General features: G+C 43.5%; 1 protein-coding gene across 5 annotated transcripts in view; it reads right to left on the reverse strand.

Annotated features, from left to right (window-relative positions):
• Nucleotides 1–24,542, reverse strand: part of HAGHL (hydroxyacylglutathione hydrolase like) — a 29,614-nt gene extending 5,072 nt beyond the window's left edge. Inside the window, exons 1-8 of one of the 5 annotated variants that reach the window (XM_036739056.1) lie at nt 24,333–24,542; nt 18,352–18,476; nt 15,652–15,716; nt 7,676–7,793; nt 6,275–6,383; nt 5,854–5,957; nt 4,180–4,281; nt 1,904–1,983 (exon numbers count right to left, since the gene is read on the reverse strand). In XM_036739056.1, coding sequence (XP_036594951.1) covers nt 1,904–1,983; nt 4,180–4,281; nt 5,854–5,957; nt 6,275–6,383; nt 7,676–7,793; nt 15,652–15,716; nt 18,352–18,456 — 683 coding nt within the window. In that variant the 5' untranslated portion in view covers nt 18,457–18,476; nt 24,333–24,542. Of the gene's footprint in view, nt 1–1,903; nt 1,984–4,179; nt 4,282–5,853; nt 5,958–6,274; nt 6,384–7,675; nt 7,794–15,651; nt 15,717–18,351; nt 18,477–18,754; nt 18,828–24,061; nt 24,108–24,332 lie in introns of those variants that run through there. The other 4 variants (XM_036739057.1, XM_036739054.1, XM_036739055.1 and 1 more) reach the window with 4 other exon arrangements.
• Nucleotides 24,543–25,748: the final 1,206 nt, after the last annotated feature.

A 25,748-nucleotide genomic window follows, 5' to 3' on the forward strand; every position in this document is an offset into this window, starting at 1 on the left:
CTGGTCCAAATGAACTATATCCCAGGCTACTACACTGGCAACGTGACTACTAGGCCGCTGGCAGTTAACAAGAAAGGTGCTCCCTGCCCAGAAAGGTCAAATGTCCTGATTGTTTTAAAAGGGAGAAGGGTGGGGAATTAGGTGTGCCAACTATAAACTAGTGAGCTTTGACTTCTATTCCTGACAAAATCCTAGAACTTATTATTAAACAGTTAGTGAAAAGCTAGAAAAGGAAGCAGTACTCCCAAGAACCAGAAGAGCTTCTGAATAGGTCAGGCCACACTAACAAGATTCCCTTTTTGTGACAGGACTTCTAGATGTACTTTACCTAGATTTAAGCAAAACATCTGACAAAACCATGCTCTTGTCATGCATGAGGAGAAATGTGGGCTCAATAACTGAACTGAATCTGAAAAAAGGAGCCATGACAGCACTGGAATTTAAAAAATCAACTTCACAAGTATGAGATGGGGAAAGGTTTGCCAGGAAGCAGTAAGAAAAGAGATCTGGAGGCTCAATGTGACATGGCAACCACTGGAATGGGAGACTCCCAGTAGGAAGAGTTCCTCCATCAATGCAGATTGAAAACTGTTCTTCAACTGAACCTTAGGATAAGTGACTTGCCCAAGGTCACACAGCCAGTGTGCGTCAAAGGTGGGGCTTAAACTCCCGCTTCGCCTCCAAGGCTAGCTTTCTACTCTACAACACTGCCTCTGTACGACCCAGAAAAGGTAAGGAAATGGTCCTGCTATACCCAGCCCGCATTGAACCGTATTGGAGGTACGGTATTCGGGAGGATACAGATGAGGCGTACAGCCAGGAAGGCGAAGGGTCTCAAGTTCATGCCATATGAGAACTGATTGAAAAAACTACGGATTTTACCCTGGTGAAGGAAGAGAAAAAACAAGAAATAACAAGGACACAGATCTCAGGTCAATTCAAGGAAGAACTTCCTAAAAATGATTCTCCAAAAATAGGACAAGTGGACAGGCATTGAGGCATTCAGGTAGAGACTGAACGACCACTTCTGGATGCTGTGGATTGGATTTGTACTTTGGGTTAGAAGTTGACCCAGAAGGCTCTAAAAGCCCTTCTGTCTATGATCTAGAGAGCAAGGAGAAGGTCAAGAAGGGAAGGAGAGTACGGTTGTGTTGAGTTTTCACAGACCTAATAGTTTCCTCAAAACAAAGCTGTCTCAGTCCTTTCTCATCTTACAGTTCTATAACTACTATTTTTCAGGTTTACTGAACCTACTCAGGACAAGTTCACATACCCAGGCAGAAGTCCACACATGTGATAGAGCAGAGCTTCAAGCAGCCCTCTGTGCTTAGAAATCTGATGAGCCCAACTGTCTCCAATACCAAGGACATTCCACTTAGCGCAGCAAATGGTCCCATAAAGACATCACTAACTGACCAAATTATTGCCAAGAGAGGACTGAAGCCCTAAGGAAAAAGAGAACCCAGCTACTTGCCACATGGCTCTCCTACCTAGAAGTTTTCTCATTCTAAGCATGCTGTCTGTTCCATTGTGGATTTTCTCATTCAACTACTAAACTGACATTCCTGAGCCTGCAACAACCATGATGAAAACTCCTGGAAGAAAAATATCATCATTGTCTCATGGAAGCCACACATTTCTCAAACTAAAGACACAAGTGTTTTTCAAAACAGGATTTCAACTGAGAATACCTAGCGCTGGATTCAGAAGTTCCAGCAGTCCCTGGACACCTAAGAGATGGGTTGAAGGTAGAGTACCTCCTTACAGGAGTAAGGCTCAGTTAGGGGGAGGGAGGAGGGACAGAGGAAGAGGTAAGAGTAGAGGACAAGGGGACACGTACACACAAGGAGTATATTCCATATCACAGAGCTGAAGCAAACCCAACCAACAGGAAGATACTTACACTACTCTCAGGAAGGGATTATAGTGAAACTCCTCTCCTAGGGTTGAAGGCACTGTGGGTATGTCGTCATCATCTCTAGCCTGAAATAATCATAGGTTCAGTGATGACTTTTTCCACCTGCCATATCACATTTAAGTTGTTATCAAAAAAGTCAAAGCAAATTACAGGCGCAGAACCAGCTGCTATCGGCACTTTGTAAAGAATGCTCAGCTCATCCTTCTAGTTGTCTGGCTTTCCTGCTAGCAGAGACCCACCCATTTTGGAGAAAAGCTGGAAATCACAGGGATCTAAGCCTAGCCTCCACTCCTTTCACACAACAGCCCCACGTCCAAAAGGAGAGACAAGAAGGAATTAATGGCCATATACTACTTCAGCCCTATTAGCACCCAAAGGGGAGGACAATGAAAATAGCTAATGGGTCCAAGAAGGGCCTGGAAACATCCCCCACATCTAAGCAACATCAGATGAAGGTTATGAAACATCATTATTGTACCATAAACCCAATGCAATATAACAGAAATGTACTAGAGGTGAAGTATGGTATAAGGGCTAAGTGGCTGACCCAGCTCAACACACTAGTATTGGGGAACAAAGCAAAAAAAATTGGCAGGGAGCAAAGGATAAGAGAAGCAAAAGCCTACAGGGTAAAAGAAACTGAGATAAAGGAGCTGAGGGAATCTGAAGGTCAAAAATTCTAATGGGAGAAGACAGAGGAATCATCAAAACACTGAAGGAATGAAAGAAGAAGGGAGAAAGAACAAAGGCCAGAGGTATCCTGGCAGTTATTACAACTACCAAATATCAGGGTGTACACATAAGCAGACAAAACTTGTTAGTAATTAGCAAGGCTTCAAAATTCTCCTTGCCAAAGCTCTACTCTGAACTTCATTATGGCATGAAGGTGACCATAGGTTCTCAAAGGAGCAACGGAGCTCAAAAACTGGCTTTTCGGAGGGCTTGCTGGATAACTGTGTCTGCTATCCAAGGACCAACCTATTGAGCCAAGTGCAGAGGCTCCCAATCAAGTGATTACTTTCTTCTGACACAACAACTCATTAAACTGCCTACTAAAGTCCCTAATGGAACAAGTTATGATGAACAGGGACTATGAAAAGCTCTTGCTGGTGATCATTCCCTTCTCCTCTGGGAGACAATAAGCAATGTATGAAGAGAGCATTTCTGTGGGGCACCAGGAAGGACTTTCTGCTTGGGAGGTAAATTAGATTCTATTGGCTACTACAAGGAGGGAAACTTCAGCCACCAAAGCTGTGACTTTGAAAGGGGCTCAGATTGGTGGTGGAGATACTGGAGAACATCTATTGTGTCAGCTCATACAAAGGAAGGAACAGTCAGCACTATATACCCTAGTCCCCTGTCTTTCAAACGTCTGACAATCATTAACATCCCTACTCTGTGCCAGCAAAGTCAGTGTACTAAGGACCAGAAGAGGAAGGTATCCTCCATAGCAACCCCAAATAAGAGAAAGCTGACCCTGGTGAGCTGAGGAAACTCATTCTAATCTGGGTCATTATCTCTTGGCACTGAATGTCCATTAGTAATTGCACAGGGGAGTCAGAGTGCCAGCCAAGCCAAGAAGGATGAACTTGATTGAAAGCAAGAGCCCAATTGAATGGACTGACCAGGTCCTACAATTTCTTTGCAAGACCTGACCTAGATTTACATCTGGGTTCCTGATGGCCTAGACCCAATAAAACCCTTTACTTTGAAGCACTGGGTTGCCAACAGCCCCTGTCCCTGAAATGGACCCATTACTATGGAGATGAGCATCCCACTCAACACAGGAAGACAGGGAGGTGCAATGATAAAACAATCTTTTATCCAGGTGTTCCTGAGATATCAGTTGTTTTGTTTTATTTCTACAAATTGAAAATGAGAGAGCTGAAATATATTGTTGTTTATTTTCCAGTGTTCCATGAAATAAAGACCTAAGGGAATTTGTCACTACCATCTTTGGGAAGCAATTCTAAAGTGTTTTTGCAAATAGCTTACATCTTTTAACCTAAGATTTCTAAAATCTTAACCAATTGACCAGCATGCCTCCTTTTTTAGGTATTTTGCCAAGTTTGGATAATAAAATGAGGCTGCTAGTGCTGACTTGTAAACACCAAAGAGGTATATTATATAAGATCAATTTCTTTCCCCATTGCATTTTCTAAGTCCTCAGTTTCAAAGCAGGCTTACCTAATACCTCCACTTACTTGCTCTCAACTGCCTCGAGATGCCCCATTTGTCTTCCCAAATTCTGTAATACTTACTTTGGCCCAAGCCAACTTTGTTTTCACAGTTTCATTATCAGGCTCCACTTTCAAAGCAAATTTGAGATTCCTGACAGTGTACTCATGCCCACAGAACACTTTCTGCAAAAGGAAAGGAAGAAATGCTTAGGGTTCCATAGTGCCAGGATTTTGCCCTGGCACATCTAGCCAACAGAAGGATGTTCCAAACCACCCCAAGAATAAGCTCAGCTAGGGACAAAGAGATGGCACATCAGCCCAGTGTCTGCCATCCGTGCAGATGAGTTGGGATTTTTTCTTGACCAACAACTGAGTCTCCATCCCCACCAAATCTCAATCTCTCAATACCCCCCACCTTGCTCTCTTCTGTTTCTCTCGGCTATCATTAAACTTGTCTGTTTCTCCCCCTTTCTAATCCTAGGCTGGCTCTCTAGAACTGATGCCAGTGGTAGGACTATAGACAGAGGGAAAAAAGAGAAAAGCCAAGGACCAAGACTAATTACACATAGGATCAAAGTGGCAGTATAGATTAAAACCCAAGACTAAAGTATTCCAATATTTAATCTTGTAGGTCTTGGCACGTTTCTAGTCTTGGAAATTTATAAGTGAAAACCCCATCTAAATCAATTAGCTTATTCCTATTACATACCCTGAGCCCCAACCACAATCACAAGATAACCTCCAATCCTGGTCCCAGACTAAACCCTAATCCCAGCCACAGACTGAATCCTGATCCTAATCTTTATCTGTCCCTTAATTAACTTTGCCAGTTACTTCCCCCCACCCCCCCAAAATTATGTTGTCTACAAGGGGAAGCAGGTGAAAAGATGTGGCTAGCTCAAAAGAGCCTAAACCCACTGTTGGAGACATGCTTCAGAGAACAAATACCACTAAGAATTAAAAGAGCGGCCCATAATATTTATAACACAAGGCAAAAGTTATATGGTATATAGATGAATGTAGACAGCTGTTTGGTCTCCCAAGAATGCTAAAACTTTGGGAAAGGAAGCAGAAAGGATTAAGTACATCACTAATATTTGGCTATCTAAGAAACAGCATTCCTAGACACAACAGAAGGAAGAATGGATATTATTTGCTTCAATTATGGTGAACAAGTGGATTTTTATATAGTGCCAGCAAAGTTATAGGCCTGGACACAAAGGTCCCATACTCAAGCTGTTTCATTCTCTTCATTTTTTTCTCTATTTAATGCATCCCCTGACACCCAGGGGCAACGCACCCAGCTTCCAATTGTGAGTAGGCATGGAGTTGGCTAATTAAGAGACTACTGGGCTAGATTCTAGGCTCTGTTTGCCAGCCATGGCAAGCCTAAGTCATCTGTCCCTTACAGACACAAACTAGATGAACTGTCACCCCACTAGATGAACTGACCCCTACAGATTTAGATTCGTGGCTCTCCCACCCCTTTACTTTCCCTGACTCCCATACTTCAGGGTCCTTTGGGAGTGGTATTACATTTCTGTATCTTATCCCAGAGGACTCAAAGTATCAGGCTCCAATCAGGTTGTCATTCAATAGGGTCAGAGAAACCAAGAAGACAGCCATCAGATAGCTCATCCCCAGCTCTACCTAAAGCCTCCCAAGGGGGGAGATTCAGACTCTGGAGGAAAAATGTGGTAAGATGGCAAGAGGAAAAGAAGAGGGAAGGGAAGCAGGCCAAGAGTGGGTGCTCACAGTTTCCTTGGGCAGGGTCCCCAGTGTTTCATTAAGGCTCCGGTACATTTGTTCTGCCGTCCCCTCCAGGAGTCGACCACAACCACCGATGAACAAGGCATCGCCTGTTCAGGGAAGGAGGTTGGAAGTTCTTTCTAGTTGCCAAGGGAAAGGGACATCAGGGAGAGGGACACAATACAGAGAAAAGAGACACACAGCTACACACAAGCCCAGATGGCAGGAGGTGGACAAAACCGTCATGCTATGTCTGCTGGAATGGTCCCATCAGGACAAGACACCCACACTCATCAGCATCAGCCAAAGGAGAAAGCACAGGGAATGATGTCAACTACAATCCCAAAGGAAAGCCAAAGTACTCCCTCCCATTCCTGTTCACCCTGGCCCCTAAGCCTATGCAACACAAAGAAGAGCCTCCAGGTACCTGAGAACACAGCTGGAGCATCTGGACAGTTGTCTTCCCACATGAAGTAACACATGTGGTCCAAGGTGTGGCCAGGTGTGAGCAAGCACCGCACACAGATGGCTCCAAACTGCAGAGGGAAGGGAAGGGCCAGGAAATTGCCTGGAGCCTTACTAGTTTTCCCTCCCCTTACCCTGTCACCCCTGTCCCAACCCCTGACCCAAGGTGTGTTCCCATGTTGCCTGAGATAGAATCTGTAACCCCCCTCCCATACCCTTCTTCCAGGAATGATTTCTCTCTCTCTTTCATGGTAGGAGGCCAATGCGCAAGGGCCAAATTCTACCGCAGACCCAGTGCAAGGGAGAGAGGAGGACACCCAGCAGAAAGGAAACAAGACAGAGACAAAAGTTTGTGTCCCCTATATGCCTCACCTCGGATCAGTGGCAGGTTTCTGAAGACAAACAGATTTGGTGGCATCATTCTCCCTAATTTCCAGAACTCATTCTACATAAAAGGGTAAATCGTGGAGCCTTTGGTCTGGCTGGTCTTCGAACACAGAATGTGGCAGTACAAAGGTACCTTAGAGATAACCTAGTCCAACTCCTTTGTTTTGATAAAGATAATGAGGACTTCCTAGGTCATCTTGCTCAAGATCACAAGTTGGTAGCAGAACTGAGACCCAGAGCTATTCTCACTGCACCACACTGCCTCCAACTGAAATATTTACTTACAAGATCAAAGAGAGCTAGCTAGCCTCATCCTTTAAAAGCCCCTTCTATCCTGAGATCTGAGTCCTTCTTTAACAATGAGATTTCACCAACTCATTACAAGGCTCAGTAATGCCCCCACCTGGCCAAAGCTTATCTCAGCTGCTTGGAAACTACCCAGTGTCTATCCCTGGGCCTGAGTTAACAGTAGACTGTCTCTTTTATTGCTACGTGGTTTTCCACAAAAGACTCATAGAAACACATAAGAACAGAGAATCCATGTGGTTTACCCAAGGTCACCCAAGAAATGTGAGCAGAGTTTTGGGCATCCAGTCTCTGCTCACTGCCCTTACTCTGCACCCCTCTGTGCCCTTGGGCACCTTGGCTATACCCTAACATGCAGCATTCCTTTCTGTTTTCCAAGTGTAAATCCTATCTCCCTGAAAAGACTGACATTCAATGTAGTGAAACTCTGAAACCGTCGTGCTAAGGGGCTTGGCAGTGACTTGCTTGTTGTGTGCCTAAGAACTCTTGGTCCCTTCTTTCAGCCCCAAAGCCTAATTAACCCTGAAACTTCCCAGGGCTAAGCAATGGGGGGAAGGTAAGGTGGTACACTTGAGACACAGGACATCTGAGAGGAAGAAAGGAAGAGTCAAGGAGATAAGGACAGAAGGGAACAGCCGACTCTGCCCTGTCCCCTGGGTAGCCACAGTACCTTGAGCTCCTGGTTGTGGGTCAACTTGTGTGTCAAGGCACCAATACGCTCATCAGCACCGTACACCTGAAGCCCTGGACACAGCTGCACCAGCTCCTCATTGCCCCTGGAATGATCCCTGCATAGACAGGAAGGTTTCAAGGACCCTCTATAAGCCACAATTCTCTGCATCCCGTCTTCCCTTTCCCCAGCTCCAAAAACCCAAATGGGAGCCTAGAGCCTATACAGCAGAATGAGAAGCAATGGGCAGAAGTGACTTCCTATCTTTAGAGTTGTCCAACAGTGTAATGAACTGCCTCAGGAGAATGGTTTCCCTATCAGTGGAGATCTTTCAAAGAGATGCTGAATGACCACTTATCAGAAATGAAAGAGTTCCTTATACAGATTCTACTAGAGGGCCTCTAAAAGCTCCTTCCAACTACAGTTATCCCTTCCACATCAAGGCTTTCCTCATAGTGATTTCAATATATCGCGGGTCAGCATAAAAAATTAAATGGGAATTTTGTGGAAGCTGCAGACAATACAGGAAGGCCAGCAAACACCACAGAAAATGCATAATAACAGCATCAGAAATGCATAAAAGATACGTATAGTATTGTATAATGTCAACATATTTTATCTTTTAATACCATAATAATTCAGGCTTCTTCTCTGGTACAAGGGGAGGGCCAAAAAATTTTATGCAGATTTTCCAGATCGTGAGGGTGCCAACACCCCTAACCCTCATGATGCAGAAGGGATAACTGTATTATGGAATAATGTGATTATGAGTGACTATGATGCTGTAAGAAAAGGGATTTTCCCTACCTACTTTCCGCCCTGTCTTGTTCTTTATGTCTGCTTCAGGACCCTAGAAAGATGATCCCAGGGTTCCATCACATACACGTAAAGGATCCCATCCTAGGTCTTGGGTTCACTGACCCTCCACAAGCTGCCTGGAGTATTAGTTCCTCCATCTGCCACCAAGCGAGGGACCGAGTGGCTTTGACCTCAAGGCCTTTACCCTTCACCACTTTCTACATTGATACCCGAACTCACAACTTAAGCCAGGAGTCACACAGGCCTTCCTCTGAATCCCATGGATTCAGAGATATACCCCAACCTGATCCCTAATCACCAGCTCTCTTGATGTTGGTCCTAGCACTGACTTTCTTCTTTCTCATGTACACCCATCAATATACACTCCATACCACGAGAATAAATTTCTAAGGTTAGAGGTAGGGAGAGTGTTTTGTATGATTTGGTTTTTTAAAAAAGGAAACGCAGAAAAGCAATAATTGTTCAATTACATTAACATAGCGTTCTTTGGTTCGATAAAATTCTTTCTTCATAGCATTCCTGTAGGCAGGTAGTACAAGTGCTATTAGCGCCATTTGACATATGGGGAAACTGAGATCAGAAAGGTGAAATTACTTAAGATTCCATAGGCTTAGGCATGAAGGCCCCTTAGTGGTCATCTAGTCCAACCTCATCATTCTATAGATGAAGAAACAAAGCCTCAATGAAGTGACTTGACCAAGGACATCAATAGTAAGTGGCAGAGCTGGAGTCAAACTAAACCTTCTCACTCCATATCTTGAGTTCTTTCCCCCTACCACCCTGGGCTATTGCCCTAGTTCACACAACTAATATGTTGGAAAGTTGTCTCAAACAGCATCTTCTGATTATTTTTCTATACATAGACATCTACCCCATCCCAAACTGTGGAACACTTTAGCTTTCTTTAAATAGGTTTGTGTGTGCGTGTATACATATATACACACACATACACATACATATACACACATACATATATATTTACATTCCTGTTTTAAATTTTTTATTTCTATATTCCCTCCCTCCCAGGCCTCCTCCATCCATTGAGAAGGCAAGCATATCAATTATACATGTGAAGTCATATAAAACATTTCACATTAGCCATGTTGCAAAAAACAACTTAAAAAAATAAAAAGTATGCTTCAATCTGTACTCAGAGATCATCAGCTCTCTGGAAGTGGATAGCATTTTTCATCATGGGTCCTTTGAAATTGTCTCAGATCATAGTATTGATCAGAATAGCCAAGTCTTTTACATTTGAACACTGTTACAATATTGCTGTTACTGTGTACAATGTTCTCCTGCTCACTTCACTTTGCATCAGTTCATATAAATCTTCCCAGGTTTTTCCAAACCCATCCTGTTCATCATTTCTTATAGCACAACAGTATTCCATCATAGTCATATACAACTTCCTCAGCCATTCCCCAACTGATGGGCATCCCCTCAATTTCTAATTCTTTGCCACCACAAAAAGAGCTACTATAAACATTTTTATACATATAGGCCCTTTTCTTCTTTCTTTGTTTTATCTTTGGGATACAGACCTAGTAGTGGTATTGCTGGGTCAAAAGTTTTATAGCCCTGTGAAAGTTTTATAGCCCTGTGGGTGTAGCTCCAAATTGTTCTCCAAAATGGTTGGACCAGTTCACAACTCCACCAACAATGCATTAGTGAACCTATTTTTCCACATCCCCTCCAAAATGTGTTATTTTCCTTTTCTGTCATGTTAACCAATCTGATAGGTGTGAAGTGGCACCTCAGAGTTGATTTAATTTGCATTTCTCTAGAGTGATTTAGAGCATTTTTTCCATGTGTCTATTGATAGCTTGGATTTCTTCTTCTGAAAACTGCCTGTTCATATCCTTTAACCATTTGTCAAATGGGAAATGGCTCTTATTTTTGTAAATATGACTCAATTCTCTATGCATTTAAGAAACGAGGCCTCTATCAGAAAAACTCTTTTCTGCTTTCCTTCTAATTTTGGCTGCAATGATTTTGTTTGTGCAAAAACTTTTTTAATTTCATGTAATTAAAATTATCCATTTTACTTTCCATGATCCTCTTTATCTTGTTTGGTCATAAACTCTTCCCTTTTCCATAGAGCTGACAGGTGCATTTTATCATGTTCCCCTAATTTGTTTCTATCACCCATTATGTCTAAATCATGTGCCCATTTTGACCTTATCTTGGTATATAATGTGAGGTGTTGGTCTGTGTCTACTTTCTGCCAAACTGCTCTCCAGTTTTCCCAGCAATTTTTGTCAAATGGTGAGTTCTTGATCCAAAAGCTTGGATCTTTGGGTTTGTCAAACACTAGATTAGTATGGTTATTTCCTACTGTGTACCTAATCTATTCTACTGATCCACCACTATATTTCTTAGCCAGTACCAAATTGTTTCGATGACTACCACTTTGTAATATAGTTTGAAACCCAGTACTGCTAGGCTCCCTTCCCTCATGATTTTTCTCATTGATTCCCTTGATATTCTTGACCTTTTTTTCTTCTGGATGAATTCTGTTATTTTTTTCTTAGCTCTATAAAATAATTCTTTGCTAGTTTGGTATGACATTGAGTAAGTAAATTAATTTAGGAAGAATTATCATTTTTATTATATTGGCTCAGCCTGCCCATGAGCAATGAATATTTTTCAAATTATTTAGATCTGTATTTGTGTTAAAAGTGTTCTGTAATTGCGTTCATCTAGTCCCAGGGTTTGTCTCGGCAGACAGACTCCCAACTATTTTATAATGTCTGATATTATTTTAAATGGAATTTTTCTATCTCTTCCTGCTTGGTTTTGTTAGTAATATATAGAAATACTGATGACTTATGTGTTTTTTTTAATATCCTGCAATTTTGTTAAAACTGCTAATTGTTCTACCTGGTCTTTTAACTGATTCTCTATTGTTCCCTAAGTATACCATCATATCATCTGCAAAGAGTGAAAGCTTTATTTCCTCACTGCTGATTTGTATTGCATCAGTTTCTTTTTCTTGTCTTACTGCTATAGCTAGCATTTGGTTTTTTTTAAATTTCTTATTTTTATTTTTAGTTTACAACACTCGGTTCTACATAATTTTGAGTTCCAGATTTTCTTCCCTCCCTCTCCCCCTCCCTCCCCCCCCCCAAGACAGCATGGTAACCCATATAACTTCCACGTATAACTTCGCATTGAATTAATTTACACACTAGTCAAGTTATGGAGAAGAATTGTGACCAATGAAATGAATCATGAGGAAGAAGAAACAGGACCAAAAAAAAAAAAACAACCCAAAAACAAAAACAAAAACAAAAGAGAGAAAAAGAAAAAAAGAGGTGGGGGGCAGAAAGGCTTATAGCTAGCATTTCTAATACAATATAGAATAACAGTGGTTATAATGGACATTCTTTCACCCCTGAACTTACTGGGAAGGCATCTAGCTAATCCTCATTAAAGATAATGCTTGCTCTTGGATTTAGATAGGTAGTACTTATCATTTTAAGAAAGGTTCCACTTATTCCTATGTTTTCTAGTGTTTTTTATAAGAATGGCTATTATATCTTGTCAAAAGCTTCTTCTGGATCTGTTGAGATAATCGCATGATTTTTGTTGTCTTTGTTACTGATCCAGTAAAACCTTAGCTTTCTAGCCAAATCCTTAAGTCTCTCAGACCCAGACTGGCACATCCTGATTCTAAGTTAGGTGTACCCAATAACAACGCTGCTGACAGCCACATGCTTGTGGGTCCAGATGAGAATTGTATCCATTCTTCAAAAGATACTCAGACAGATGATAATGGGATTCGGCTATTTGGGAGTTCTTTTGCAGTTCTGTAATCCCAGGATCATCTTCAGCTAATCCAAAAGCTCCCTCATTGCCATGACAGGCAGATTTGGCTGTTCCCCAAACACTTGGCTAACTAGAGTTCTCTTTCCCTGATCACCAATCAAGGGAAGAAAAGAAAATACCAGAAAAGTAGATAGGCATTTCCCATAACCTCAAAATAACTCAAACTGACACACAGGTTACAACTAAAGATGTCCTACCCCAGGACTCTAATTTCCTTAGCCCTGTCCTCACTTTACTCAGAGAAGTGAGAGGCACAGAGACCTGTGGTTTCTGGTTTCTTCAAATGGCAATACAGCATAAAAGACTTGGATGGTGTCTTTTGGGCTTTAACACTGACTCAAGGTCAAGCCTTCCCAAGGGTGAAAGATTCATAGAATCTCAAAGCATTCCTAACAGGTGGTCCCTTGGCCTTACTTGGAAAACTCCCTCCCAGTGGGAGATTTTACTATCTATAAAGAAGATCCATTCCATTTTTTCTTATATTGAGTTAAAATGTAGCTCCCTGTAATTTTCACTCATTGTTCCTAGTCCTGTCCTCTGGAGCCACACAGAATAAATGTAATTCCTCTTCAAGACATCCTTATTAAGCCACTTCGGGTCCACTCTTCATTCTCTGCAACATAAGGATCCCAGGTTTTTTGGTATCACAGAGGTTGTCTGACCATTTGTCAGCAATGTTATAGAGATTCCTACTTAGACAGGGATCCAGCTTTGAGGTTCTATGATCCTATGACAATTTAACAAATCTTTCCCTGAACAAGAATGAGAAAATATAAATACCAACAGTAATAATGCCAGAAAGGATCTAAAATCAAAAGGAAACAGGTAAGACAATTATGAGGTCTATGAAAACTGGGAGTGTTGGTTGGGGGGAAATGGGACAAAATATACATGAGAAAAGTATGAGTACCAAACAGTGAAGAGATAATCCTAAAGGACGGGGTGAGGCGAGGGGAGAAATAACATTATAGAAATCATTGAGACTCAGTGAGATTGGTCTCCTATTTAGAGTACATCTCAGGATGGGTAAACTTTATTTAAAAGGCATGGACTTAATCAAAAGAGAGGGCAAAAGAAATTTATGTTAAAAGAAATACTTAGAAGAGAAAATCCAGTAATAAGAGGAAAGAGTATGAATATGATGTCATTCAGGTGAGATTAACTGGGGCAAAGCAGAAGCAACAGTGTCAAAGTTGTATACATACTATAGACTACTTGGACACATAAACTTTGGTACCAATAATAAAACAGTAATGGGGAACACTTCAATTATCTGGGCATTTTCTGGTTCTCTCTCTCTCTCTTCCCCTCCTTTTTTCTCTTTCCTTCCATTTCTCTCTCTAACACCAAGCATCTTGAAAAAGTAGTCTATACTTTATGCCTGGAGTGCTTACCAACTGTGAGATTTTGTGATTTGGGTTCAACTCTGAATTATTGGTATATTTCTATTCTCCATCATCTAGGTCTTTTGTATGTGGACAACAAACCATTCAAACTCCTAAAATTAGGAAACTGCAATACCTAAAACCTGAGAAACATGAATCATGCAAGTACACTCTGGCCTTTGTAACCAGGACACAGCTATGTACAAGGTATGGGTCCACTGGAATCACTATTTTTTCACGAACTCACTTCATCTCACTCCTGAGCCCAAACTTTGATCTTTGATTATACTGGACTGGGAAGGATAGCCAATTGCAGCATTCCCTTCCAAACATGGTAATTTTGTAACCAATAATAATACCAAATGACATTTATATAGCCCTTTAAGATTCACAGAACACTATTCTTAGAACAATCCTGTGAAGTCGACCATATAAATGTTATGATCCCCATTTTACTGACAGGGCAGTAGCGGGGAAATGACTTGCCTTATCATAGTGTCATACTGCCCAGTGCCTGGCACATAGTAATAATAAATGTTTACTGATTGGTAGTAAGTAACAGGGTTGGGACTTAAACTCAGGTCCCCTTTCTCCAAGTCCAGAGCACTTCTGACTTAACCCGCGGCTTATTCTCCATCTCCCATAGCCCACCCCCTTTTTCCCCAACCAGAGAGGTTTGACTTTCAGATATGAAATCAATACAAGATCCAGTACAGTAATGATGGTTCTTGAAGTACTGAATTCCCCAAAAAAGGACTGAAGATAAGAAATTATTAGCAGCTAAAAAAAGAGAGAGAAAAGAAATTATAAGCAGCTAGTGAATCTGTACATCGGACCCCAAACAACTGGGACCCACATTTGCCCTTCATCAAAGAGAACAGTGTCAAGTTCCTCTCTGAAAGATACAGAGAGGTACAGGAAGAAAGGAAACAAGTATTTATTAAGCATCATGGGCAAAATGGGCTCTTAGCACTTAGTTCAACCAAGTACCCTTGAAGAGTTTGGCTTTTGTTTCCTTTGAGTAATTCAGTGTATTTCATTGAGTCTTACTAAGTGCTAAGCCCCAGGCTCTAACCCCTATTAGGCATTAACCTAACCTATGTGGATGTGAACCTCCCAGGGTCCTAAAGGGAGGGGCTAACTCAAGAGCCAATCATAGCAGCCTAAGTTCTGGTCATTTAGATGACATTTGATGACATCTGAAATCCTATAAGAAGAGAAGATGGGGCCATTTGTGCAGGGCTCTCACTCGCAGTGATGCTGATGCAGAGACTCCGGGCAGCTGTAGCTAGGAGCCCTCCAGCTTGTAACCCGGATGCTGAGACTTCGTTAAACTCTGGTAACTATGTATTGGGATTTGAATCAGACAAGGTCTGTCTGTTAATGTTTGTAATTTGTTTGTATTTGTTCCGAAGTTCAGGATGCTGGCTTTTTCCCCTGAACTAAGTGAATGATATTTGTATGCTGAATTAAAGCAAACTTGTCAACCCCTTAACATCGCTTTCCTTACTAAAGCAAATTAAAAGAACCTGGGCTTTTGCAGCGGGCTTTGGCAGCATTCTTGTTGTTGGGCTTTGTTGGGCTTTCACCCCCACAACAGTTGCTAGCCGGATTGTTGAAACAGTCAGGCACTGTGCTAAGCACTTTGACAAAGATTATCTCATTTGATCCTCACAACAATCCTGGGAGGGAGGTGCTATAATTTTTTTCCATTTTATAGTTGAGGAAACTGAGGCAAATAAAGGTTAAGCAATTTGTCCAGATCACACAAGTAGTAAGTGTCCAAGGCCGTTTTAGAACTCAGGTGTTCCTGACTCTGGGCCCAACGTTCTATTCACTGTCCCACCTAGTTTTCTCTAATAGAGCTAGTCTTGTTGAACGGTCTGGGACTAGAAAAGATGCAGGCGAGGACCAATCTTTGGACAAAGGGAAATTACCTACCAGTGATGATGAGTGGTCAAGATGGTTGTCAGCTTCACTTCCTCCTTCTTGACAATTTCCAGCAACTGAAAGGGAATTGGGGTGCTCCTGAGAAAGAAGCAGCTTCCTCCTGAGCTCTGTTCAAGGGCCATATTAATCAGCAAGAGATGAGGGCATTGAGGGAGCAAAGGAGGTAAGGCTTAAGACTGTAAGACTAAGTAGGAAGGAACACAGTTATACATAATTAAATAAGCCTGCTCTGAGCCATACAGAGCAAAGGGCTGAGCCTAAAGCAGGGCAGCCTATAGATGTTATCCTCATATGGTCAGGTTAGTGGGCAGCAGTTGGTGAGGTGATGCTAAGGAATTTCCCAGATCCTTTCTCCCACAGGGGAACCCTGACAAAGAATCTTTTGGCACCTGGAGGAAATGAGAACTAGAACTAGCACTGATACATTCCTATCAGCAGAATCTACCAGCCATCAGCCCAAATGGCCTTTGCCACCATGAAGCACAAGCCCTCCCAAGAATCACAATCACAGTCACAGAATATCCAAACTGAAAGGAACCCTGGGGATTAATTAATCCAATATCCATATTTTACAGAGGAGGAAACTGAGAGCCAAAAGGGTTAAATGACCTCCAGAATGTCAAGTAATGGGCAGAGCTGTGACTCAAAGGTAGACCTCTTACTCTCTCCACTAGCCAGTGTCTTCTTGAGCTCATTGATTACATGCCTCTGAGCGTGATTTCAGTTTAGGTTCAATCAGAATATAACAAGGTCTCAGGCTTCTTAGTGAAGCAGCAAAGACCAATTAGACCTAAAACTAGATGGAGAATTACAGCAGGCACTATCCCAAGTGAGTCTAGTCAGAGAAGGAGGAGGGTTGCTAGGCAGATGACAAGCACTCCTTGGAGAAAGCACAGCTCATCCCCCAGACAACCTTGAGGCTTCTGTTTCATTTAAGGAAAGATACTGCCTTTGAACATTTTTTAGGGCTTTATTCCATACAATCAAAAATAGTTTATCCCAGAAGTTACCTAAACCTATTTAGTCCTTGCACAGCTAGTAATGAGCCAAGATATCTCCTCCCCTCTACCCTTGGCATCACACACACACATCCCTCCACTCGGCACAAGCACGGCTGACGTTGGACCTTGGGAGGATCAAAAGGCAAGATATCATAATGTAGAATAATGAGTCCCTCCCTGAGGCAGGCTTGGGACACAGGTATATAAGATTATGAACCTGAGAGGGAAGGAGAGAAGGGGCTGGAATAATAGAAGGCTTTGATAGAAAGCTTAGGCAATGTTAGGCAGCACTGCCCATAAGTGGGCTGCCTGCCAACCAAAGCTTCTAGGCCTGCACCAGGATTTTTCTGAGGTGGTGACCGTGGGCGGCAGGCACAGGGCTAGTGCTCTCAGACTCAGGTCCAGAATGACCTAAATTCTAGCTGGCACCCATTTCCAAGTGTTCTCCTCCTGCTTCTGCTCCTGCAGTCCACTGACATCTTTCTGCACTTGTTTCTCTTTAAAGTTGCTCTTCCTTTTGTCACTGTTTCTCAAATGCCTTCTTCTTGACTCCTAAACATCGGGTCAGTCGCATTCAGGAACTCCAGGATACAGCGTAAAAAAGAGGAAGAGATATTCGAAGGCACTGTCTCAAGTAAGTCCAGTCAGAAGAGAAAGTTGCCAAGCAGACAACAGTGACGTCTTCTCCCTGGAGAAAGCATAGCCCATCCCTAGGCAACCTCAAATCTCCAAAGAGACACATCAAGAAATTTCACTCCACCGAGAACAGTTTGGTGACCTGGTAAATGATCTAACACCATTTTGCTGTAGCAGTGTAAAGGAAACATGGGTAAGATTTGGGAGCATCTCCAACACAGCCACAGTGGTATGAGGATCTCTGAGTTCTCCCTCAGGTACGTCAGGGATTCCATAACCTCAGTCTCAGACTTAAGAGTATATCTCATGTTCATGACCCCTAAAGGGCACGGATGCAAGGCCACTAATTGTGTCTCTCCAGGGCTTTGAGAGTGATCAGCGTGGAGGACCAGGGAAGTGTAATTATCAGAAGAAGGGTCAGAGACAACAAATTGTCCCCAATCTCAGCTTTGTAACTTCTCCTTTCTCCGTCACCAAGAACCCTTGGCTATACAGAGTGTCAGCAGTAACCTTAAAGGTCATCTAGTGAACCCCTTCACTTTAAAAATGGGGAAATAATCTTAGAAAAAAGAAGTGACTTACCAACAGTCACACAGAACGTTAGTGACAGAGCCAAGAACCCAACACATCTATTCCTTTCCTTCATGTGCTATTTCATCATTACACTATGACCAAACCTACTATAGCAGCAGGCCTTACCAGGCTTGGGACCTAGAAAAAGAGTACTCCTACCTACTCAGTCCCCCTATCCCAGTCACCTGAATAGGAAAGGGCTCCCCAAAAAGATCCCTCAAAAAATTTTGCTTTTAAATTTAACTGTTGTTCAACTTCATTCATTTTAATTCTTTGATAATTTAAAAGTTATTATAGAACTTAAACCGAAAAACACTGATTAGATTCTCGATAACTCACTAGCCAAAGCCCAATGACTCAAAACTGGGACTTCTTCAGTTCCTACAACAACCCAGCCTCTTGAGAATAGTTGGCCCTGGCCAGTGCCACCTTAAGAGGTGATGGAGGCCCACAAAGGGAAGGTTCTCAAACCCCTACTTACCCTTTTGGGAACTGTTGCATCTACAGCAATGGCTTCTCTGGTATTCTCTTCAATGACCAAATACATGTAGTTGTCTTCCAAGACTGAAATGACCTTGACCTTCATGGTCCATTCAGTTTCAGGCTCTATATGAAAGTCAGGGAAAATGAAACTTTTCAATCTGTCAGTTAACAATTATTTCCTGAGTATCTACTATAGGAAGGATCTGTATGAGCAATCCTAAGGGGGGGATAAAAAGAAGGATGAAAGACCCCTGCCCTTGGAGAACTTATATTTGTATAAAGGGAATAAAATATCTACAGTTAAGTATAGTACAAAGCAGGACATGACAAGAGCTATATGAGTGCTACTAACTAAATCCTAGAGGAATGCAGAGGAAAAAGAATCACTTCAAGTCACTTACCCACTCTGAGCCTCAATTTCTTCATCCATAAATGGGGGGTAGGTGGACAGGGAGTATAATTTCTAAATTCTAAATTCCCTCTCAATCCTAATCTGGTAATATTGGAATCCCATAATATCTATAAAATCTCTATATTCTCTGCTTAATTCCAGTTGTAGATTACCAACTACCTCCTCAAAATCTATACTTGGATGTCTTGTTGGCATCTCTAATTCAATATGCACAAAATTAAACTCTTTCAACTAGATGGCACAGTGAATCCTGGACCTGGTCAGGAAGACCTGAGTTCAAATCCAGCTTCAGATACTTACTAGCTGGGTGACCCTGGTCAAGTCACTTAACTCTTGTTTACCTCAAGTTCTTCAACCGTAAATCGGGGATAATAATGGTACCTACCTCACAGAGTTGTTTTGAGAATCGAATGAGGTAATATTTGTAAAAATGCTTAGCACACAGTGCCTGACACTTAATAGACACTTCATAAATGCTTACTGCCTTCCCTCCAGTAACCCAGTTCTCAATCTTGGAGTCACCCTTGACTCTTCCCTCTCCCTAACCCCACCATACCCAAGTGTTGCCAATTCCACCTCCCTCTCCTCTCTTGCATCAATCTCTTCCTCTCTCCATTCACATTAGTTTAGGCCCTCTTTCCTGGACTATTGTAATAGCCTCCTAACTGATCTCCCTGCTTCTATTTTCTCCAACTGGTCCTCCACACAGCTGACAAAATTATCTTCTTAAAACACTGACTATGTCACTCCCCCATTCAGGAAGCTTCAAAGGCTTCCCATGGCTTCGATGATAATAAGCCCTTCAGAGTCTGACTGCAAACCTCCCTTTGCAGAATTATTTCATATAAGCTCCCTTTCATACTGAACCATTTCATCCAGCCAAACAGACCTAACTACAGCTCTTTCAAGTCTGCAATTCCTCCCTCCTCACCTGTTTCCTTCAAGGCTCAACCCAAGCAACACACCCTACCAGAAGGCTTTCCTGATCCCCCTAGCTTTTAGTGTTCCCTCTCTTCTCAAATTATCTTGTGCCAAACTTCTCTGTATAAATGTTCTTTCAGCCTAAAATGTAAGCTCCTTGAGGGCAGGGGATTTTTCATTCTGTCTTTGTATCCCCAGAGAAGAGCACAGTGCTTAAATGACATCATTCACTAAAAGTTCCCTCTAATGCCCTCATCTCACATCATTCAGATGCCTTCTGCTACTGTCTCCTCCTTCACTCCAGTCTCACGTGAAGGGCCCCCCCTTTTCCCTGCCAAGACAAACCCCTCCAAATGCACAAGTGATGCCATTACATCCTGTCTTCTCCAGAAGATTGCCCCTTCTATCATCCCTGTCCTCTCACTAATCTTCAATCTCTCCCTACCAGTTGATTCCTTATTGCTTAAAAGCATGCCTATGGAGGCAGCTAGGTGGCGCGGTGAGTACAGCACCGGCCCTGGAGTCAGGAGGGTCTTGAGTTCAAATCCAACCTCAGACACTTGATACACTTACTAGCTGTGTGACCTTGGGCAAGTCACTTAACCCCAATTGCCCTGCCTTCCCCCTTCCAAAAAAAGAAACCATGCCTATGGCCAGCCTCAAAAAAAACCCTCACTTGACTCCTCCATCCCTGCCAGCTGTCATCCCATATCTCTCCTCCCTTGTGTGGCTAAACTCCTCAAGAAAGCTGTCTACAAGTGGTGACTCCACTTCCTTTCCTCTTAACTCTCTCCACTGACTGCGAATCTCATTATTCAAATGAAACTACTCTCTCCAAAGTTACCAATGACCTCTTAATTGCCAAATATTTGGGGCCTTTTTTGGGAGGTAATTGAGGTCAAGTTACTTGCCCAAGGTCACAGAGCTAGTTAAGTGTCTGAGGCCACATTTGAACTCAGGTCCTCCTGACTCTAGGGCCAGTGCTCTGTCTACTGCACCACCTAGCTGTTCCAGTCTTTTCTCAACACTCACCTTTCTTGGCCTTTGACGTTGTTCACTGTCTTTTCCTCTCCTTGATACCCTCTTCTAAGTTCTTGGGACTACACTGTCCTGTTTCTCCTCTTACCTCTTCGATCTCTCCTCAGTCTCCTCACCACAGACTCCCCTAAGGCTGTCTCCTGGACCTCTTCTCTTCTCTCTCTATACTATTTCACTTGGTGATCTCACCAGTTCCATTAATTCAATTATCATCTCTATATTGACGATTCCCCGATCTGTTTATCCACCCCAGCTTCCAGTATTGCATTTCCAACTGTCTTTTAGACATCTTAAACTACGTGTCCCTAGACATCTTAAATTCAACATGTTCAGAACTGAACTCATTATCTTTTCTCTCAAATCCTCTTCTCTGCCTAATTTTCCTGTCAAGGATATCACTAAACCTCCAGTCACCCAGGCTCTCAACCTAGGTGTTATCCCCAACTCCTCATTCACTCTCACCCTCTATAACCAATCTTTTGCCAAGGCCTATCAACTTTACCTTCATAACATCTCTTATATATACATTCTTCTCTCCTATGATTCTGCCGCCACCCAGGTTCAGGCCTCTCATTACTCCACAATTGAACACTGCAATAGCAACCTCCTTGCAACAAATCCTTTCTACTCCAGTCCTCTCTCTGCTCAGCTGTTAAATTGATCTTTAAACAACAGGTCTGACCATGTCATCCTGAACCCTCCTTGTTGAATAAACTCCAGAGGCTCCCTATTACCTCTAGGATCAAATATAAAATCTGTTTGGAAATCAAATTCATAGGTTCCCTCCGACATTTACAATCTTTTTATACCATATTCCCCTCCACCTACTCTGTGATCCAGTAACACTCACCTATTTGCTGGTCCTCACACAAGACACTCTACCTCCTGACTCCATGCATTTTCATGAGCTGTCCCTCATGCCTACAATTCTCTCCTTCTTCATTCCCATCTCCTAGCTTCTCTGGCTTCCTTCAAGTCTCAGCTGAAATCTCACTTTCTACAAGAAGCCTTTCGTGATCCCCTTTAATACTAGTACCTTCCTTTTGTTGACTATCTCCAATTTATCTTGAATATGCTTCTTTGTACATGATTATTTGCATGTTGTCTCTCCCATTAGACTGTGAGCTCTGAGGGTGAGCTGGTTTCTGCCTTTCTTTGTATCGCCAGTGGTTAGCACTGTGCCTGACACAGAGCAGATGCTATCAATGTTTATTCACAGACTGTATACCAAGCACTTAATAAATGCTTCCTGAATTTAACGAATTGACTTCTAGCTAGAAGGACTAGGGAAGGAGGCAACACCTGAGGTGAGCCTTGAAGAGTAATTATTAATAAGCAGATAGGAGGGCATTCTGGAAGTAAGGGATGGTATGAACATAGACACTAAGGAATGATGAGAGCTTCCTTCAAAGCTCAGCTCAAGAACCACCTACCACATAAAATTTTCTTGATTGCAACCCCAGCTGGTAGCACCTCCCCCATGAAATTACCTTGCACTTACTTTATATATTTGAAACATAATTATGTGTACGTGTTATCCCCAACCACTGCCACAGTAGGCACATAATAAAAGCTGTTGACTGATTGACGAGAGGACGTACTAAAGATATTTTGGAGGAAAAACAAGTAATCTAGTTTAGCTGAAACATAACAATTTACATTTCTAAGACTTCTGAAATAAGTCATCACATTTGATCCTCACAATAACCCTGTGAGTTGGGTAGTACAGGTATTACGCCCAGTTTATAGAAAAAGAAACTTCATCTCCAAGAGATGAAGCAATTTGCCCAAGGTCACACAGGTAAGAAGTAGCAAACACTGATCTTTTGATTCTAAATCCACTGCCCTTTCTACTACACCACCAAAAAAAAAAGGAACATTCAGGGGAAGAGGGTAACTGGAAAGACAGATTAGAGCTAGCTTGTGGAGTATGGACTTTACTGTAGGCCCTGGGGAGCCACTGAAGTTTCTTACTAGAAATGTGATGTCATCATATCTCAGCTTTACAAAGATGACTCTAGAGCAGAAATGATTAACCTGGGCTCCACAGACCCCTTAGAAGTCCATGGATTGATGAACTTGGATGAGGAAAAAATACATTTTTATTTTCACTAGCTGCTAATTCTAATTTAGAATTTCTTTCCATTATGAATTTTAAAAAGCATTCTGAAAAGGAGTTCATAGGCTTCACCAAGGTGCCACAGAGGTACATGACACAAAAAAGGTTAAAAAAAAAACTGATACAGAGTAAGCCTACGCAGAATGGCTCAGAGGGAGAGACTGAAAGCTATGCAATAATCCAGGTGGGAGAAGAGCCCCTACCTCCTCTACCATCATCATCACAAACAACAAAAAGTGTTTATTGTGCTGAGTGAGAGGCAGTCCTTGCACCATTTAAGACATAGAGATCATCAAGAACTGAATGCTCAGCCTCCATGACTACATAACAAAGTGTTTCAGATCCAGAACGTTTAAATTGTCCACTGGGCAGTGAGTTGGCGCAGTTGATACAGCACCTGCCTTGGAGGACCAGAATTCAAATCGGCCTCAGTCACTGGACATTTACTAGCTGTGTGACAACCGCCCCCACCCCCCAGGCCCTGCAAGTCACTTAACCCCAATTGCCTCTCCAAAAGAAAATGATGTACTCATGGCACAGTGAGTACAAGCGAATGCATCGGCTAGAGAACTTCAAGTTTAATCAAGCGGAGAGGTCCAGAGTCAACATCACTGATCTTCAGATGTTTCTAAGAGCGCTGCTTGTGGAGTATCGAGAGCTAGCTCAGTTTGGGACTAGGTGTGGCACAAGTCATCAGATGGGTGGCAGTGAGAGTCAGGTAAGACAGTGAGGAAGACGAGCACCTTTCAGAGCTCACAAATAGGTCCCTTTCTCCCTAGGATGCCTAAGCAAGGCACCTAAGGGTCCTGCCCAGCCTTAAAACAGTAGACGAAGACTAATTTTCAGTCATTTAGGGAATCTGTGCCCAAGTCAAATGCAGCCCGCATACGATGGGCTAGGCACTTCTCGGGGCCTCAATTTCTGCAAGAGTAAAATGAATCGATTGCGCTAGATAATGTCTGAGGTCATTTCCAGTTGTGTCGTCCTAGGCTCTAAAATTGGGGGAGGGGGCCGTGGTGTATGGTGGCATCTGCCGGATCGAGGAGCCAGGGACTAAGACTGTAAAAATGAAATATCCTCACACTTCGAAATACCACCCCCTCCCAATATACAACCAGACACCCTGATCACACACACACACACACACACACAGCTATGCCCTCGGTCCAACTTCATTCATCTCCTGACACTCACCCAAAGGTGATTCCCATCACCCACCTCCTTCCACCCCCATGCTTCTGCCCATCTGCTTCAGGTCTTTTACACACGCCCCCACAGGCCTACCCACCCTCGCTCCTCCCAGCCTCGACCTATTTCCATTTCTCCTACCCCTCCCAACTTCCGCCCACCGCCCCGCCCAACACCCCAGCTTCCGCCCCCGCCCATTTCCCCCTCCACTTCCGCCCAAGTCGGCCCCTCCCCTACGGCCGCTACCCCCTCCCCTCCCCTCCAAGGGAGAAGGTCCCCACCCAGGATCCGGGCTCCTCACCAGGGCTTGAGCCTAGCCTGACCTGTCCAGACAGCGGGAACGGCGCGGAGCGGGGGGCGGAGCCCGAAGGCTGCACCGGGGGCTCGTCCGGGGCCGGCTTTGGCTGTCACTAGCCCCGGGAGCAACCCCGCCCACCAGGAACGCACGCCACCAACGGCCCTCGAGAGAAAGAGAGCGCCCTTCCCCCCCCCCCACCGCCCTCTAGGCTCCGCCCCCATATTTCCCTCCCCCACCCCTTCCTCCCCCTTCCCTCCCCACCCCCCAGCCCCGCCCCCTGCCTCCCCTCTGCCCCTCCCTCGATGCTCCCAGCTCCCTCCCCACTTCCAAAAGCTTCAGAGAAAAGCGGCCATCATGACCTCTCTGCAGTTCGCCTCCACCCCAGCCAGGTTACTGCCTTCCCGAGGAAGCCGCTCCCTTCCATTCCGAAGCTAGCCCCTCAGCCCGAAGCTCGCCACATTCCCCTTGTCGCTGTCATCAGTCCCGGCCTCAGAGGTTGCCCTGCCCCAGTTTCCATGGCCCCGGGGATACCGCCCTCCCCCTACCAAGCACCCGACCCGGGCTCTTATTCCAGGCTGGTTCCCTTTCCACTTCCCCTTTTCCATTTTTCCTGCCTTCGGTCCCTAAAATCTTCCTCTCTCCTCTTTCCTCCGGGTCTTCCCAGGCTACTTCCCTCATCCCCATCCTTCCATTCCTTTGACTCATTCCGTGGGCAAACACTGATCAAACACCTAGGGTTCGCAGTGCACTGTGCTCCAGCCCCACTGCCTTTTCACCCCTCCCCCTAGCCTTCTACAAAGTGAGACCTCTTCAAACCCGGGATCCATCACCCTACCACGCTAACTTCCCTCCAGCTTCCTCACACAGAGGTGCTTCTGCCTCAGTTCACAGATAGTACAGAATGGTGTATTAGCATTAGAGTCAAGGGACCTGAGTTCTACCCCCTGCTCTGCCATCTCACTAGTGCCAATCCGTCCACCTCCCTCCAGGGGGGCACATTCTGAGTAGTCAGTACATAGAATTAATTCTTTCATTGTAGGCCCACATAGCCATCCTCAGTTCATGAAAGTAGTCAGTGGCATCCCGTGGATCTTTATCTATCAGGGTCTGTAGGGTCTGGTTGCTCAAAGCCCATCAGAGAACTATGCCAGACTCTGACTTTGCTGAGGACTTCCAGGGATAAACTCTCTTTGAACACCAATTTTCTGAATTGGCCTCAATAAAGCCTATTCTTGGGGCATTTTATAGATCCGTGGTAAGTGACAAAGGATAATAGAACCTGGATGCATTAGCTAGACATAGAAGTGAGTTCCTTGAAGAGAAAGATTGTGTTATACCTTGCACACTATAGGTACTTAATGTTTATTCAATTAGATAAATGTTATAGCTATAAAGAACCTTAGCTGCCATGGTAGAAAG

This window comes from Trichosurus vulpecula, chromosome 9 (assembly GCF_011100635.1).
Source record: "Trichosurus vulpecula isolate mTriVul1 chromosome 9, mTriVul1.pri, whole genome shotgun sequence".
Taxonomy (NCBI): domain Eukaryota; kingdom Metazoa; phylum Chordata; class Mammalia; order Diprotodontia; family Phalangeridae; genus Trichosurus; species Trichosurus vulpecula.